This window comes from Atractosteus spatula, chromosome 2, assembly GCF_055471065.1.
Source record: "Atractosteus spatula isolate fAtrSpa1 chromosome 2, fAtrSpa1.hap1, whole genome shotgun sequence".
Taxonomy (NCBI): Eukaryota; Metazoa; Chordata; class Actinopteri; order Semionotiformes; family Lepisosteidae; genus Atractosteus; species Atractosteus spatula.
The window spans coordinates 74434729-74449066 of NC_142707.1; the positions used below are offsets into that span (position 1 = coordinate 74434729).

The window sequence follows — 14338 nt, forward strand, 5'->3', positions numbered from 1 at the left end:
CACAAGTGTGGTTACTACTGACAACCTGAAAGAGCATCTTTGAAGAAGGCAGATCTTGTTGTAGTAATGTATTAAGGCTATTTACTTTCTCACACAGTTAAATGTATAGGCTCATAGAATGAATGCCAAAATGTAAAAAAAAGAATTTAAAAATGTCACTTATATTAAGTATAGTAATAAGCTGCATTTTGAAATGAACACCTTAACCTCTTAAAAAGAGAAAACTCAGCCCAAAAATCACTTGCAGACTATTAAACAGATAATAAAATGTTTCAAATTGTCACAATTACTATACGTATCAGTCTCTCACCTTGTGGTAGTTCAGCAGATAAATATGGAGCTTCCTGAGCACTGACATGTGTCCAGTCAAAGTCATCATATGGATCTTGCTGGTAATCACACTGAGCAAGACCATCATCAAAAGTACATCCACCTGGAAGACAAAATGTTAACGTATTAGGGGACAGCTGAGAAATTAATTTTCACCTCCCTTCTCTCAACAGACCTCTTACCTCATGTGTTACATGGTTTGTAAAACAAACTGAAATTAGATGGCTGATCATTTGCCCCAATGTAGTTACTTTACATTTCTGCTACTGTGAATATCCAAAAGCCTCCTCTCGTAATGTTACAGCTTTTTTTTCTACAAGGTAAATGTAGAAAACAATGTCATCCTGCAATCTACAAGTCAAGAGATGAGATCTGACACAAAGAACAGAGTAACCCATTTTAAGACAATTGGTTTTTGATCTTCACATTAGAAAAGGTTAAAGCCTTTTCTCAGAGTAGACATGCATTTTAGCTCTTTACTGCAACCTAGAGTGAATGAAAAAATATGCTGTTTAGGTACAGAGGACAGAAATCACAATAGAAAAATTAATACATCGAATCACTGAACTTCTGTTACACAGGATTGAAAACTGCTTTTTTTTTTAAAATGCATTTTACAAAGTACTAGTGAGTGAGACACCTGTAGGGTTGTATGTTCTAATCTCTGGATGGATGCCATTTTGCCCTTGAGCAAGACTGTTCATGCAGATTGCTTTAGTAAGTGCCCTGTTGCATATACGAGTATTCTCTGACTCTGCAAATGCAAATGTTTAAAAATAATGAAAATCAGCATAAATATTAATCAACTATGATCTGACTTCAAGTTATGAACCCCTAAAATTGTCCTACACATACACAGTCTGACAAATGTTGGCTACTGGATATTCAGGAGAGTTGCAATTTTCATAATTTTATGCAAAGAGCTTAATTATACTGAAAATGTTCAAAAATGTACATGAAAGGTCAAAATATTTACTTTTGACAACCATTGACCTTTAAGGCTTTCAGTGATGTCAGGCAGAAAATCAGAATCTGCATTTTAATGAAGAGATCTAACAGGTGCTAATTAAATTCTCCTGATAGGATGCTAAAAACTAAAAATATAAAATTGTCTCTATAGCTTGTGATTGAATAGATTTCAGATGTCAATAAACTCAAAATGCTTGATGTAAGTGAACCTCTCTTTCAAGTTTATCAAATCCCTTTACCTTCAGATCTATTCTTCCTTCAGGTCGTCTATGCATTTTACAACTTTAAAAAGTAAAATAAAATGAAGAGTCAGATCAATTACAGTATCTTCCTGAAACCGGAAATTAATCCTGTGTAGTTCTGTCAATTCGCAACGCTCCTTATTCTTTAACAACCAATCTGAGGCAATCACAATGTGTGAATTTATACACTGAGGAATCATACAGCATATATTACCAAGTCATCCAACATTAATAACTTCTGTCAAGTTAGCACAGTTTAATCTGCAATTAAAACATGATGACTCAACAGAGCACTAGTGCTAAAGCACTGCTTTGTGTTCTCAAGCCCAGTCATAGATCAAATATATGCAAATGCAATATCCTTGCAGCACTAGAAACCATTTATTATTTGTAACAAGATCTGCGTTTTTTTTCCTGACATTCTCAACTTGAAGGCGAACTGAAAAAAGCTCAAACCAAAACCCGTTTTCTTAAGTCAGTAAAATTTTGCCAACACCAATCTTATAATTAATTTCTAAAGGATCCATACTGTTTTGAAAGGTTAACCATTTCATAAATGGATGTGATGGTTACAAATAATGGTTAACTGCTAACTTTCAGAGACATAAAAATTCTCTCTCCTGAAAAACTAACAAAATTAAAAACAAAATATGACAATTCCAGAAGCATTTCAGATATTTTTTCTGCAGCATTTCAGTCTCTCACAAGTACACGGAAACCAGCGATGAGCATAACAGTTGAATGTTCTTTCCCAGTCTTCAGTTCTATTAATTTTGCTTTCAATTTCAGTATGTGCTCCTGTAAGGGTGGGTTGTCACATTGTTTTAGTGAATTAAATGTGGTCAGTCAATGCTGTTTCCGGTATAGAAGGCTGAACATTTAGCCTTGATTCTTACAGCAGTCTGCCTTACATGTGGATAAAAAGAAAGTGTTCAAATTTATGTTCAAAACAACTGAGATCACAAGAAATGGGAACTAAGCAAACAAAGAAAAAAACACTAAGGACACAAAACCAAAAAAATGGAAATGAATAAGGAAAATTGGATTTTCAGTCTTCTCGGGGGATAAACTGTAAATTCTCCAAGGTTATGTGATGGAAGACGCCGAGTTAAAGTTAGAAGCTGGTCTACATAAATGTTTTAACTATAGTTATGACATAAAAAGAAAAAACTGTCCTGAAACCTTTCTTACACCTCTCCAACCTTGGAGAGATCAATAAGTTTCATCTGCCATCTAGATCACAGAGAATGCCAATTACAGTGGTAAGTCCAGTGTTAGAGCAGTCAAGTACAGTACCTCACAGAAACCGTTTTAAAGGGAAATGCAGCTCACTTAATAAACCAAAGGAATACAAAACACTATTTGAAATGATTAATACAACTGTCATTAAGGCTTTATTCTCCACATTTGATTACAAAGGCAGAGTTTCAATCAAGAAATTTAGGTTAGGCAGAATCTTTTCTCCCGGTCAAACACATGCTACAAACTTACTACAACATGAATGCCAGAAAATGTCAAAATTTTCCTTACAGTCCATTGTTGAACTGCAAGGTTAACACTGTGTTTTATTCTATCAGGCACAAATCAAAGAAGTTGTAATTATAATGGTTTAATAACAACAAGCTTCAACCCCAGGTGGACAAGCAAAGAGTTATAATTCAGACCGCCTGTAAGGATAGAGACTAAATAATTTGCATACTAATGTCAGGACCTAAATTTGGGAGGGTGTTAATGTAATAATTGTCTGCACGTCATTCACATAACAAAATATGGTGGCTGGTAGACCTCAAGGGCAAATGAAACACGCTTTCCCCGATAAAATGGGGTTAACAGCCCTATCAAAAGGCAAAGAAAAACATTACTGCTTTGGTGAAGTTACATGCAAGCCATGGTTTAACCATAATCTATCAATTTTTTCTTACACTACAGAAATACTACAATGGTTCAAACCCAAGAACACCTGTATACATGTGGACAATTCACACATTCACGGGGTAGAGAACATAACTCATACTGAAATTGAAAAACCTTTTTTTAAATTCTTCATTGCTATAAAAAAACAAGGAAAAACAGGTAAAAAATACACTAAAATTATTGAACAGTCGTTATCCAGTATGCAGGGAAGGAAATCTCCTAGTCCATGTAAATGAAATTCATAGTCTTTAGGTATTCCTTGCAAGCTCCATTAAATGCTTAAAAAGTGTGTCTTACTAGACTGTCCTCCACTTGATTCATTTTTTTTTACAAATGAATGTTAAATTTGCAAGAGGCCTTGAGAGAAAAGCCTAACTTCAAGAAAGCTACATCTGCTAGCAATCAAATAATGGAATGAAGAGTGTTTTATAAAGGGAAATAGGCCAAAGGTTTTTGAGATCTGTCATAACTGTGGGGAATCCACAAAGCACATTTAATAAGGATGTATTTACTCTTGAATTTCCCATGCGGAAACAGACTAAGATTTTTTCCAAGAATAATAAAATACTGATACCCAGATACAGCGCTTTGAAAAGGGTTTCACGCCTTTTCAATGATGTCCCGTTTTGTTGAATTGCAAGCCACGAAAATGAAGTGAATGTTTTAATTTAATCTTGAATACTCAAACTTAAATAGTAAAATGTCATCAAAATTTGGAAAACAAAACGCAGAACTAAAAATTTTAACTGCATAAGTATTCATACCCTTACTGTGGCAAACCTAAATCAGCTCAGATGCACAATGTTAATAATGACAAGTCACACAATTAGCTGAATGGCCCCTGTATGTGCATTATAATAGTGATGCACATGATTTCGGTGAAGTTCCCTCTTTCAGGCAGTGAATTTCGATTGAAGATTGAACCATGAAGACCAGCTTTCAAAACAACGCAGGGATAAAGTTGTATAAATGCATAGATCCAGAAAGGGTATAAAACATCTGACACTCCCTTAATGTCTCTTTAAGCATGGTGAAGGGAAAGTTTAAGAAGTGGAAGGCGGCACAGAAACACTGCCTGGATCTAGCTGTACCTCCAAAATGAAAAGGCCAAGGTGGAAACTGGTTAAGGGTGGCACCATGAGGCCAATGACAACTTTGAAGGACCAAGTTCACTGGATGAGATGAGAGAATGTCCATGAGCCAACAGTATATCTACCAATCACTACACTAAGGTGGCCTATAGCAAAGTGTCAAATTCATTTCAAATCCCACAAAGTTGCAAGGGGTTGCAGTCATGCAAGACAATTTGGGACTTTTGGTTTACATGCAAAGCATTACACATGGTGCAAAACCAGTACAGTCCATCACTAAGTGGATTAAAGGTTTTATCCATGAAAGCATTCATTTTGAAAATTCAAATTTGAATTAAGAATGCACACATGATATATATATACAATTTGTAATTAAACAAAACAGGACATCATTAGAAGGAGGTGAATACTTTGGCAATGTTCTGTATCTGCCGAGATACACATTTTCATCTTGTGTACATCCCTGGGGCAGTGTGTAATGTAAACTGGCAGAATTATTAATTATGTTGCTACTTGTAGACCTACATCTTTTCTGTGTGATTCTACATAGTTGTCAGGCGAGTGATCAGAATAATTGTCTCAAAGGATCAGATTTAATTAAAGGATTTGCTAACACGAAAAAGGTTCTGAGGGGACTTGTTTCAGGCAGTAAATCCTTAAAGGTACTGACAAAGTGAACCTAAGACTATTTTTTTAAGATCAACAAGGTAACAAGTAAACTGAAAGTGACAAGGAAATTAAGAGAAGAAACATTAAGGAATGAAACCAGAAAGATTTCAGAACGTTATTGCTGGTCTCTGGAATAAATTATCTAATTCATGCTATTGAAGCTAGGTTTTCAAACAGGATCTCATCCAACTGTGTCTTTTATGTTTTCAGCATTAACACCCAAATGAGCAAATTGGTCCAAATGTGCTTTCCTTGTTTTCAACCTTTCTCATGTTCCTATCAGCAAGCGGTCTCATATATATTTCTGGTATTGTAAGAAACCAAGCACCAAACAAAAAACTGAGACAATCAGATCTTTATGTTAATTCTTCTACCAACAGGTAGTGGATACCATGATAAAGGTCTACATGTTTAACAGTATACAAAAATAAATCACCATGTATATTAAACCATTACAATTATCCAAGTGTGCATCATGATTGCCAATTACCACATTTACCATTAGCCTTGGTATGATAGTGTTTTAACAATCCATGCAACATGTAGATTCATGCAGCTGAACTCTCCTGTGTGCTGCTCAATGTAAGTGCTGAAAAACATCTTGAAATCATCTTGAAATATAATATAAATGTAACATTTTAAAAGCATAACTTTTTAAATTCATGAACATCAATATAGTAAGTTTGCATCGTTTGGATACAGCATAACTTACAAAAAGTACAAAATAATATAAGCCTATCATTTAACAATGCCATGAACACAAGGGGAACTTTCTGGATTACATTTTTACACATTTTAGCTGCTATTAAAAAAAAAGCACAAGATGAACTCTGATGAATGCAGACACCATTCCCCACCAGCAGCTAACAAACTAAAATCAGATTTATTACTCCTTCAAAAAAAGTATCACCCCCAATAAATCCTAAGATCGGCATTAGGCTTGTTCTTACTAATTTTAATAAACACATCAGATGAGTACTGCATATGTATGACTTAAAGGACTGACATGCATTCATGTCCAGTCGTTCTTAATGATAATTGCCACTATTCGTCTGCAATATGAAACAATGTGCAACTATGATATAGTCAGTGTTACAACACTGGACACTTCTATCCCATGCAAGAGCATCTCATTAGCCTAAGCGGAATATGAGTCTGAACTTCGAAGGTGACATTCCATAGTTGAAAGACCTCAGGCTCTTGGAATATTAAGTGTTATTCTTAGAATAAAACTTAGAACAAGATATTCAATGAGTTGCCCATAACTATGAATCTGTTTTTCCCCATCTATGACATAAGTTCATAAATCTAAACATTTTATAATTCTATCTTAATAAATATCAATTTGATCTGAACAATACTTGTTTTGAAGTCGTAAAAACATAAGGGTCACATTAATTCACACCCCTGAAATAGAATTTTCTAAATCCTTTTCTGGCATCGATTGTACTTTTAAAACATCTTTTATGTATGATATTCTGGCACTTCTGAAGGGGGATTTGTGACTATTCCTCCAGGCAGAATTGCTTTATGTCCTTCAGACCACTTACTTTCCATTTGTGAACTGTCTTCTTGAGTTCAAACCACAAATGTTTGACTGAGGTCTGGAGACTGAGATGGACTGTTAAGCACATTTTGTGGGTAGTTCACCACTTCTGCATCAGTTTTGAATGTAGGTTTTGGATTAGTGTCCTGACAAAATGTTTAATTTAATCCAGGTTTGAGCTTCTTGGCAGAGGGGGCCAGGTGTTTTGCCAAAATGCTTTGGTATGTGACTGAGTTCATCCCCCTACATGACCTGCCATGCCCCCACCATATTACAGAATGGGTTCATTTTCTCAACATGAGCTTCACCTTTTCTACAGAAAGTGTAACACTAACAATAATATCACAACTTATCTGATCATAAAATATGGCCCCACCTTCAGAGGCTTCTGTATGGTTCCGGAGTATTACCCTGCACTTCTAAAGAACATAAGATTGTTTTGTTTTTGGTTTTTTGGAGGGAGTTTTATTTAAAGGAATATTTAGAATAAGTATCCATCGCTGAATAAATGTGACCTTTGTGCATTATGGAATTTCTTTTTATTATGACAAATATGATTTTGCTCTGTACAAAGCTATGACGACACATTAAACAAGTATCATGGCATGCAAATCTGTGAAAAACAGGTACATGAGCTAACTCTTGGGATGGCACTTCAGAAAGGTTGCTGACCCCTGTCCTAGACAGTGCCTACTGCGCCTATTGGATAACATGACCTAGAATCTACTTCCAAGATGGTTAATGGATGGGAAACAGAGGCTACAGGTAAGGAGAAAATGCTCAAAATGGGGTGATAACATTTAGTGGACTACCACAGGGATGCGTGTTCGGACCACTGGGATTTCCTTGGTATAAACTCTTTTGAACTAGTCAAGAACACAGGCTGTACCAAAGAACGAGAATTAGCAAACAATGTAAAATCTGCAAAGGAAATATATTATATGCAGACTGTTAAATGCAGGCAACACAAACATATATGATGAGAAATCGAGCTTGACACAGCTAACTGTGCATTAGACTGCTGTCTTTTAGACACTGACACAACATGTTCTACGCAATAAAAAGACCAACGTTGTCAAAATACATAGCTAAAGTGTAGAACTTAAATTAGGGGATACTGTATTTATATTGTACAATATTATGACTTCATTTAGAATATTATGTACAATTTTGGTCACTGAAGAAACAATCAGTACAAAAAAAAAAGATGTCAAGTCATTGGAAAGATGGACAAAACTAGCACAACCCACATGGATATGGGGTGAATACACTACACAGAAGGTACAAGAGTATAAAATTTTATAAAATATCAAACTGAAGGACTTTGAGTTTGAAGGTTTTAATAAGGACAGTAACACTACTAGGAAATAAACTTTAATCACAACAGTGACCATGAAAGAACTAAAATCAACATAACCAACAAAAATGTTTTAAAATGTCAGATATAGAGAAAAAAGGCTCGTATTTGAGACTGAAATTTAAATTTTAAAGAAAAAATGTAATTAGCTAACAATGAGTACAAAAAATAAGCTATCACACAATGGAACACAATATTAAAATCATTACGTAATTTAGGAAGTACAACCTGAATAGTTTTTGTTTTTACTGCTGAATTCATATAATGAACCAGGTGGCAGAGACCTCTTAATGAAACAGTCTTTCATACCAGCAACAACAAAAGTTAAATTTGATATTAGTTCAGGTGGGTAGCTGCGTCAGCATGCGTAGGCTGCAAAGGAACAAGTAATAGGTTTATTCCATGCTGAAAAAAAGAAGAAAGAGAACACAACGTTTCGGCCGTGGAGCCTTCTTCAGGTGTGTAGTATAGTCATAAATTTGATATTTATGACTATAGTAAACCTGCAGATCTATTGAATAAAAAACACATTTAAATCCTTTATATATGGAAAGCTGGACACAAAGATAGCTTGTTACACATGAAAATGAAGAATGATTGTCAACATTCTAGACATATCACTTAAGGTTAGAAATGTCATAAAAAGTGCAGATGATACATAAGCTTTCATTAACCTCTTTTATTATACAGTAAGATGTTCTTCATGCATTCAATAAAAGCCTCGAACTTAGCTTGGCTCAAAAAATAATGTATTAATACTCATAAAATATACCTCCTACCAGACAGCTCCTTGACTTTCAGGGACTGTCCATTTAATCAAGATCTGGTTTTCCACTGATTACACGAAAAAAAGTTAAATTATGCAGAAACAATGCAAGGTGACATTTGTCTCTCTGAAAATATTACATCCTACTTACTTTCCATGTTGTATCTGGCCATCATGCATCACGGCTCTCAGAGAGCCAAGTAACCATCAATAGAATGCCCCAGATAAAAGTATAAAAACACGTCTCTACTTTGTTAAACAAGAGTGCGACATTGCTCAGAATTTAATTACAAGAGCATAAAAAAATATAAAAATACCTTAACATTTTCACTGCAAAGCTAGGCAATTAAAACAAGATAAACGGAACATTTCACAAGACTGTCTACATGGGCTTTAGACTTCTGTTGCTAGACATTTTGCAAGACTATGCTCAAATTTTAGCTGAATCGGTAAATTAAAAGTGAGTATAAGCCAACTGTTTGCTTCTTAATTACACCTTTTTTATTTTTGTGCTGCTGAAAAAAAAACTTTCAGTCTGTTGGGTTTAATGCATCTGACATTCATAGCCTGGCATGCGAGTATGAAGTTGAGATTAAAACGTATTGCCTTCTCTCAGTGTAACACATTTAATGAAAATCTGCTTCCACTTATTTCTCTGGCAGACGGTGTGGAAAAACTACCTTAACCACATCTCAGAGCTAATGAGTCAGAGCGTAAGTCCCATTAAAAAAAGGCAAGCGAGATCACTAAGCATCAAGGGTGGGGGGGGGGGGGGGGGGGGGTCTTAAACGTTGTTAATCCTCGACAGCTTCCAGCGCTTCATTTTCATTGTCCGACTGGCTGGACCCTGACTGCGCCGAGCCAATAAAAAAAGACATTCCTGGGCTTTCTCCATGCATGGTCAATGTGGGATGTTCTTGCCCTGTGGCAATAAGAGGAAAGTTTATTGAACTTTTTTTCTTTTCCTCTAAAATACTTTTGTAAAGAAGCTGCTCGTAGAAAACAATCTTGCAGCAGATGGTTAAACTGGGTAGAAAACCGTTACTGCTATTTTTATTTCATGCTGTCTGCTTGGTATACAACTAATTGGTAACTGGGATATTTTGAGAGATCACTGGGTTTTAAGATTGTGCTTGAAAAGAAAAATAAATCAAGCGTTAGTATTTGTCTTTGTGTGCCGCAAAATGTCACAAAAACCTAAGAAATTGTTCACATCCTGCAGAAAGTACAGCTAATCAATTTTACAAATGTGATTAAAAAATATTTTCCATTAGTTTAATGTATTGCTTATTAATCAGTTAAGGGAATCTTACAATACTAGTAAACAACAATGGCCTTCATTTATATGCAACAAAATAATCTTAATCTCATCCCATATTAACGAATCCTGTTAACCCCTGAAAGAAAGTGATAATACGTATCCACACAAACAGGCTATTTGCTCTTGGTTTATATATATTAATTAAATGAACTTTGAATAAATCTGATTTACTGCATGAATAAAGGTGTCATATTAAGCAACCACCATTCCTAAATAAAGTAATGAATAATAAAGCTTGTTATTTCTACTTTTTGTGACAGGGCTTTACTGAAATATCTATGTTACTCTTTGAAGTGCTTGCTACTTAGTGTGTGCATTCTGCTAAATGAATACACGTACATAAAGTCTGGGAAAATACAGACAACTATGTACCTAGCTTTGATTAAAGCAGAAATTAAGCATTAAGCAGCAATTAATGTTTAACTTGTGAAAAAAAGCTTTGAAAATATTTTGTTTTTGCACAGTTTGTATTGCCTACCGTTTTCCATAACATTCCATGAATGCCTGTCATATTAATTTGACAAAGGAATTTGTTATGCTTGAATTTTGATTAAAAAAAAAATATTCAGAAGCCCAAACTGCATATATATATATTAATCCAGTTACCATATAACTCAATTTACTATTGTATGGCATCATAATTGCAACAAACACAACCCTGTATTGGAGTGGAGAAGAAGTTATTTTTAATTCACACCTTTCATCAGTGAAAGGAAAATGAACATCGCAAGATAAATCCAATTCCATTGTCAAAATCCACCTTTGCTCATAAAATTCAGTGTTCCTTCAGTTCCAAAACATGAGGCTCCAGTTGTCAATGACTACTTTCTAGTAGGGTTTAAGAGAGTGACATAGATACAAGCACTCACATGAATTGCACTGAACGCAGAAAAGCAATATGTTTAAAATTAATGTAACTCTGCATATGCCAGTGAACTTGTACTAAGTGAACTTGCAATACACACAAAATGTCTATCTCCTGGTGTTGGCTTAGATCAGGGGTGCCCAACCAGTCGATCGCGATTGGAGTGCTTGCCAGTTGATCGATCGCAAGAATGTTTGGCAAAAAATAAATGGGCTATTTGACTATTTACTTTTTTTGATAGCCTAAAAATTCATCCAGATCTGTGCATGTAATGTCATACATTTTACTGCCCTTGTATGTGTTTGACCCTTGTCGAATGGGTTGCAAATGTCTATTTCCTGAGTGCTGGCTGACACTGGGGGAAAAAAGGCTACAGGAGCTCCATAATTAAAGAGTGTTGTGCGCTCTACCCAAGAACTTTCTCTTGGTTATTGCCGCACGAACCCCACATTCACTACAAAGCAGATTGGCCATGACAAATTCGCCAACAGTTTGATAAGCTTGATTGCCCATTTGATAGTTATAGCGTTTGAGCGAAAATGATGAAGCAAAGAGACCGAAAACTTACCGTAACCGCAAGGAATGGGAGCATGATTTTTTTTTGTACTTTCACATTCAAATCTGCAATGCTAGCATCTACGCGAAAAAGGGAAATATAGAACAACATTTCAACACACACAAAACGTATAATGTGGACTTTCCTGCTAAAAGTGAGTTACAGAAAAGAAAAGTGGAAAAAGTAAAATCTCAACTAGCAGCAGTCGGCAGCAGTTCCGTGTGAGCCACGTCCTGGCTAAACACAAAAAGTCATTCAGGGATCGAGAAGTCATAAAAAAGTGTTTGCTGAGCTTGCTGACTTACTGTTTGGAAATTTCAAAAACAAACATTTTTGGCAGGTTCAGACAGCTGTTGCCTGAAATCAAAGAGTTTCTCAAGTCGTCTAAACATGGTGAATATGCCCAATTTGAGGATGACCAGTGACTTCTGGATTTAGCTTTCCTCACAGACTTGACTGAACTGCTGAATGAACTGAATGTCAGCTGCAGGAACACAATAAAAATGTCATTGACATGATCAGCAGTGTCAACATGTTAAAAAAAAACTTTGTTTTCAAGTAAGCTTCTCAGTGCCAATGCTCACATTAAGGTAGGATATTCTTTTTTCTAAAATGAGGAACATTACTTGTACACTGTAACATGAGTCACTTGTTTTTATTTGCCGTCATTTTAGTGATGGGTATCGTTATTGTACTGATGTGCCCACAGTCTGTTTTTCCTATATCAGAGCTTCAAATTCACACTGGTAGATCACGCTGGACTGGCAAATGAAAAGTAGATCTTACATTAAAAAAGGTTAGGCACCCCTGGCCTAGATAAATTTAAGATTAGGACACAGAAGTCTTAAAACATGAAATGGATCAAACCATTGCTAGCCAAGGACTATAAGATTTTCATTCAGGTAAAATGAGCTGTTAAATTAGATACTTGTATTTAAATTATAAGGTAGAATTATACTCAATAAATTGTAAAACATAATGCAGAGACTTTGACAAATCTGTTCTAAAACAGCATTATATCCCATATAAAGTTCCATCTCTTCAATACTCTTCATGGTGGCCTTTGAGATCATTCTCGCTGGAGCGAGCAGGTGGTGGGTGGCATAAGGCTAACATCACTGCAGAAGTTACCACCAGAGAGTCTACACGGATGACCTCACGAGCTGGCTGAGAATGGCAGCCAGGTTGTTGAGAAGACTGGATGAGCTGATCACTTGGGCAAGAACGGGTTAAGCCAAATAATTTCAAAAGCCCGTCAATAAGGCAGGGGAAAAGGAATGACGAGATCTCCTTTCCGTTAGGTGGAGAGCACATCCCCCTGATTGCAGAGTAACCAATCCAGAGCCTTGGCAGATAATGTACAGCAGAGATGCAAGACAGAAAAATGGGAAAGGCTGATCAGCAGCTTTCAAATGGCCTCGCTAAAATCGATCCGAGGCAATTACCTGGATAGTACAAGCTATGGTGCTAATAATGTACACTGTACCAAAAGATAATGTGGCCAGTGAAGATATGTGAGATCACCTCCACGACAGTTAAAAAGATAGAAAGATAGACATAAAAGCCAACACTTACATCCAAAAGGGGCTACTAAGTCTTCCATGATGTCTCTCAGAGACAGGACTCTCTGGGAGAAACACTCGCCCGCTTCCTATAAAATTCATATGCCTAGGCTATAAGCAGGAGAAAAGCAGTCTCATCAGGGCACTAAGAGTCCAGCAAAGTGTCAATGTCCATGTGCATACTGGTAGAAGTTGGAGAGCACAAGATGAAGAACAGAAGGCAGTGAACAGGCTGCAAACAAAGGGAGGTGGTTGTCTCAATCCAAACAGGTTGAGGAGGACTAGGATGGGACCAGCCACTTAGCCTATGATCCAAAGCCAACAAGAAGGAACAGAAAGAGATGGTGGTCATGGAGGTGACAAAAATGGGACATGTGGAAACTCCTAAAAGCATGCCCCAGCTTTCTGATCTGGGTAACCTATGACATCTTGCCTTGCTCCAAGACCCTCCACCGATGATATGGGATAGAGGAGAGGAAGCCGGCCATCCTTGTAGCACCCTCAATACAAGCCTCCAGCATACTCTGACAGGCTGCAAGATGGCTCTCTCCCAGCACTGATATAGGTGGAGACACCACCAGGTTCTCAGGAAGCTAGCAGAGCTGCTAGAGACCAAGAGGCAGAAGGCAAAGGGAAACAGTCTTCCACCAGCAGCATAGCAAAGGTCAGGCAAGGTCGGAAGGTGAGGTAGTGCAGAGGGAGGATAATATCCAAGATCCTCACACTGTGATTTGCGTCGAAGATGGAGATGGACCTTGACGGACAGCTCCAGTTCCCTAGGGAAATCTGCAGCAACGCGTGTGTTGCTGCTGCTGCACATGACAGGAAGAGGTTGAGGTACTCTGAGCTCACAGCGGATTGTAGAGAAGGTGGTTGGAGACCTGCCCTGTGCCATTGGGTTGCCGAGGCTTTATAAGAACAGTAATCTTACACCTCCTCAGGGATATAGGAGTTGCTTGCATAACATTGAAGAGGGAAGTAACGTATCTAGAGGAAGAGACGGAAAAATGAAGCTTCTGGCTATGGCTGAGAAGAAGAGAGAGAGGGGCTGGGGGCCAAAAACCCCTAAATAGAGGCCACCTGCAGGGGGTGACAGGGAGACGTCCCTGTCACTGACCCAAAACTAAGAGATGTATTGGAGTAAGGGGCG

At 36.9% G+C, this 14338-nt stretch overlaps 1 protein-coding gene across 14 annotated transcripts in view; it reads right to left on the minus strand.

The window, feature by feature from the left end:
- Positions 1-14338, minus strand: part of ptprk (protein tyrosine phosphatase receptor type K) — a 241830-nt gene that overhangs the window by 183750 nt on the left and 43742 nt on the right. For all 14 annotated transcript variants that reach the window (XM_088929190.1, XM_088929173.1, XM_088929122.1 and 11 more), the window contains exon 2: positions 311-433. In XM_088929190.1, coding sequence (XP_088785316.1) covers positions 311-433 — 123 coding nt within the window. The remainder of the gene's footprint in view (positions 1-310; positions 434-14338) is intronic.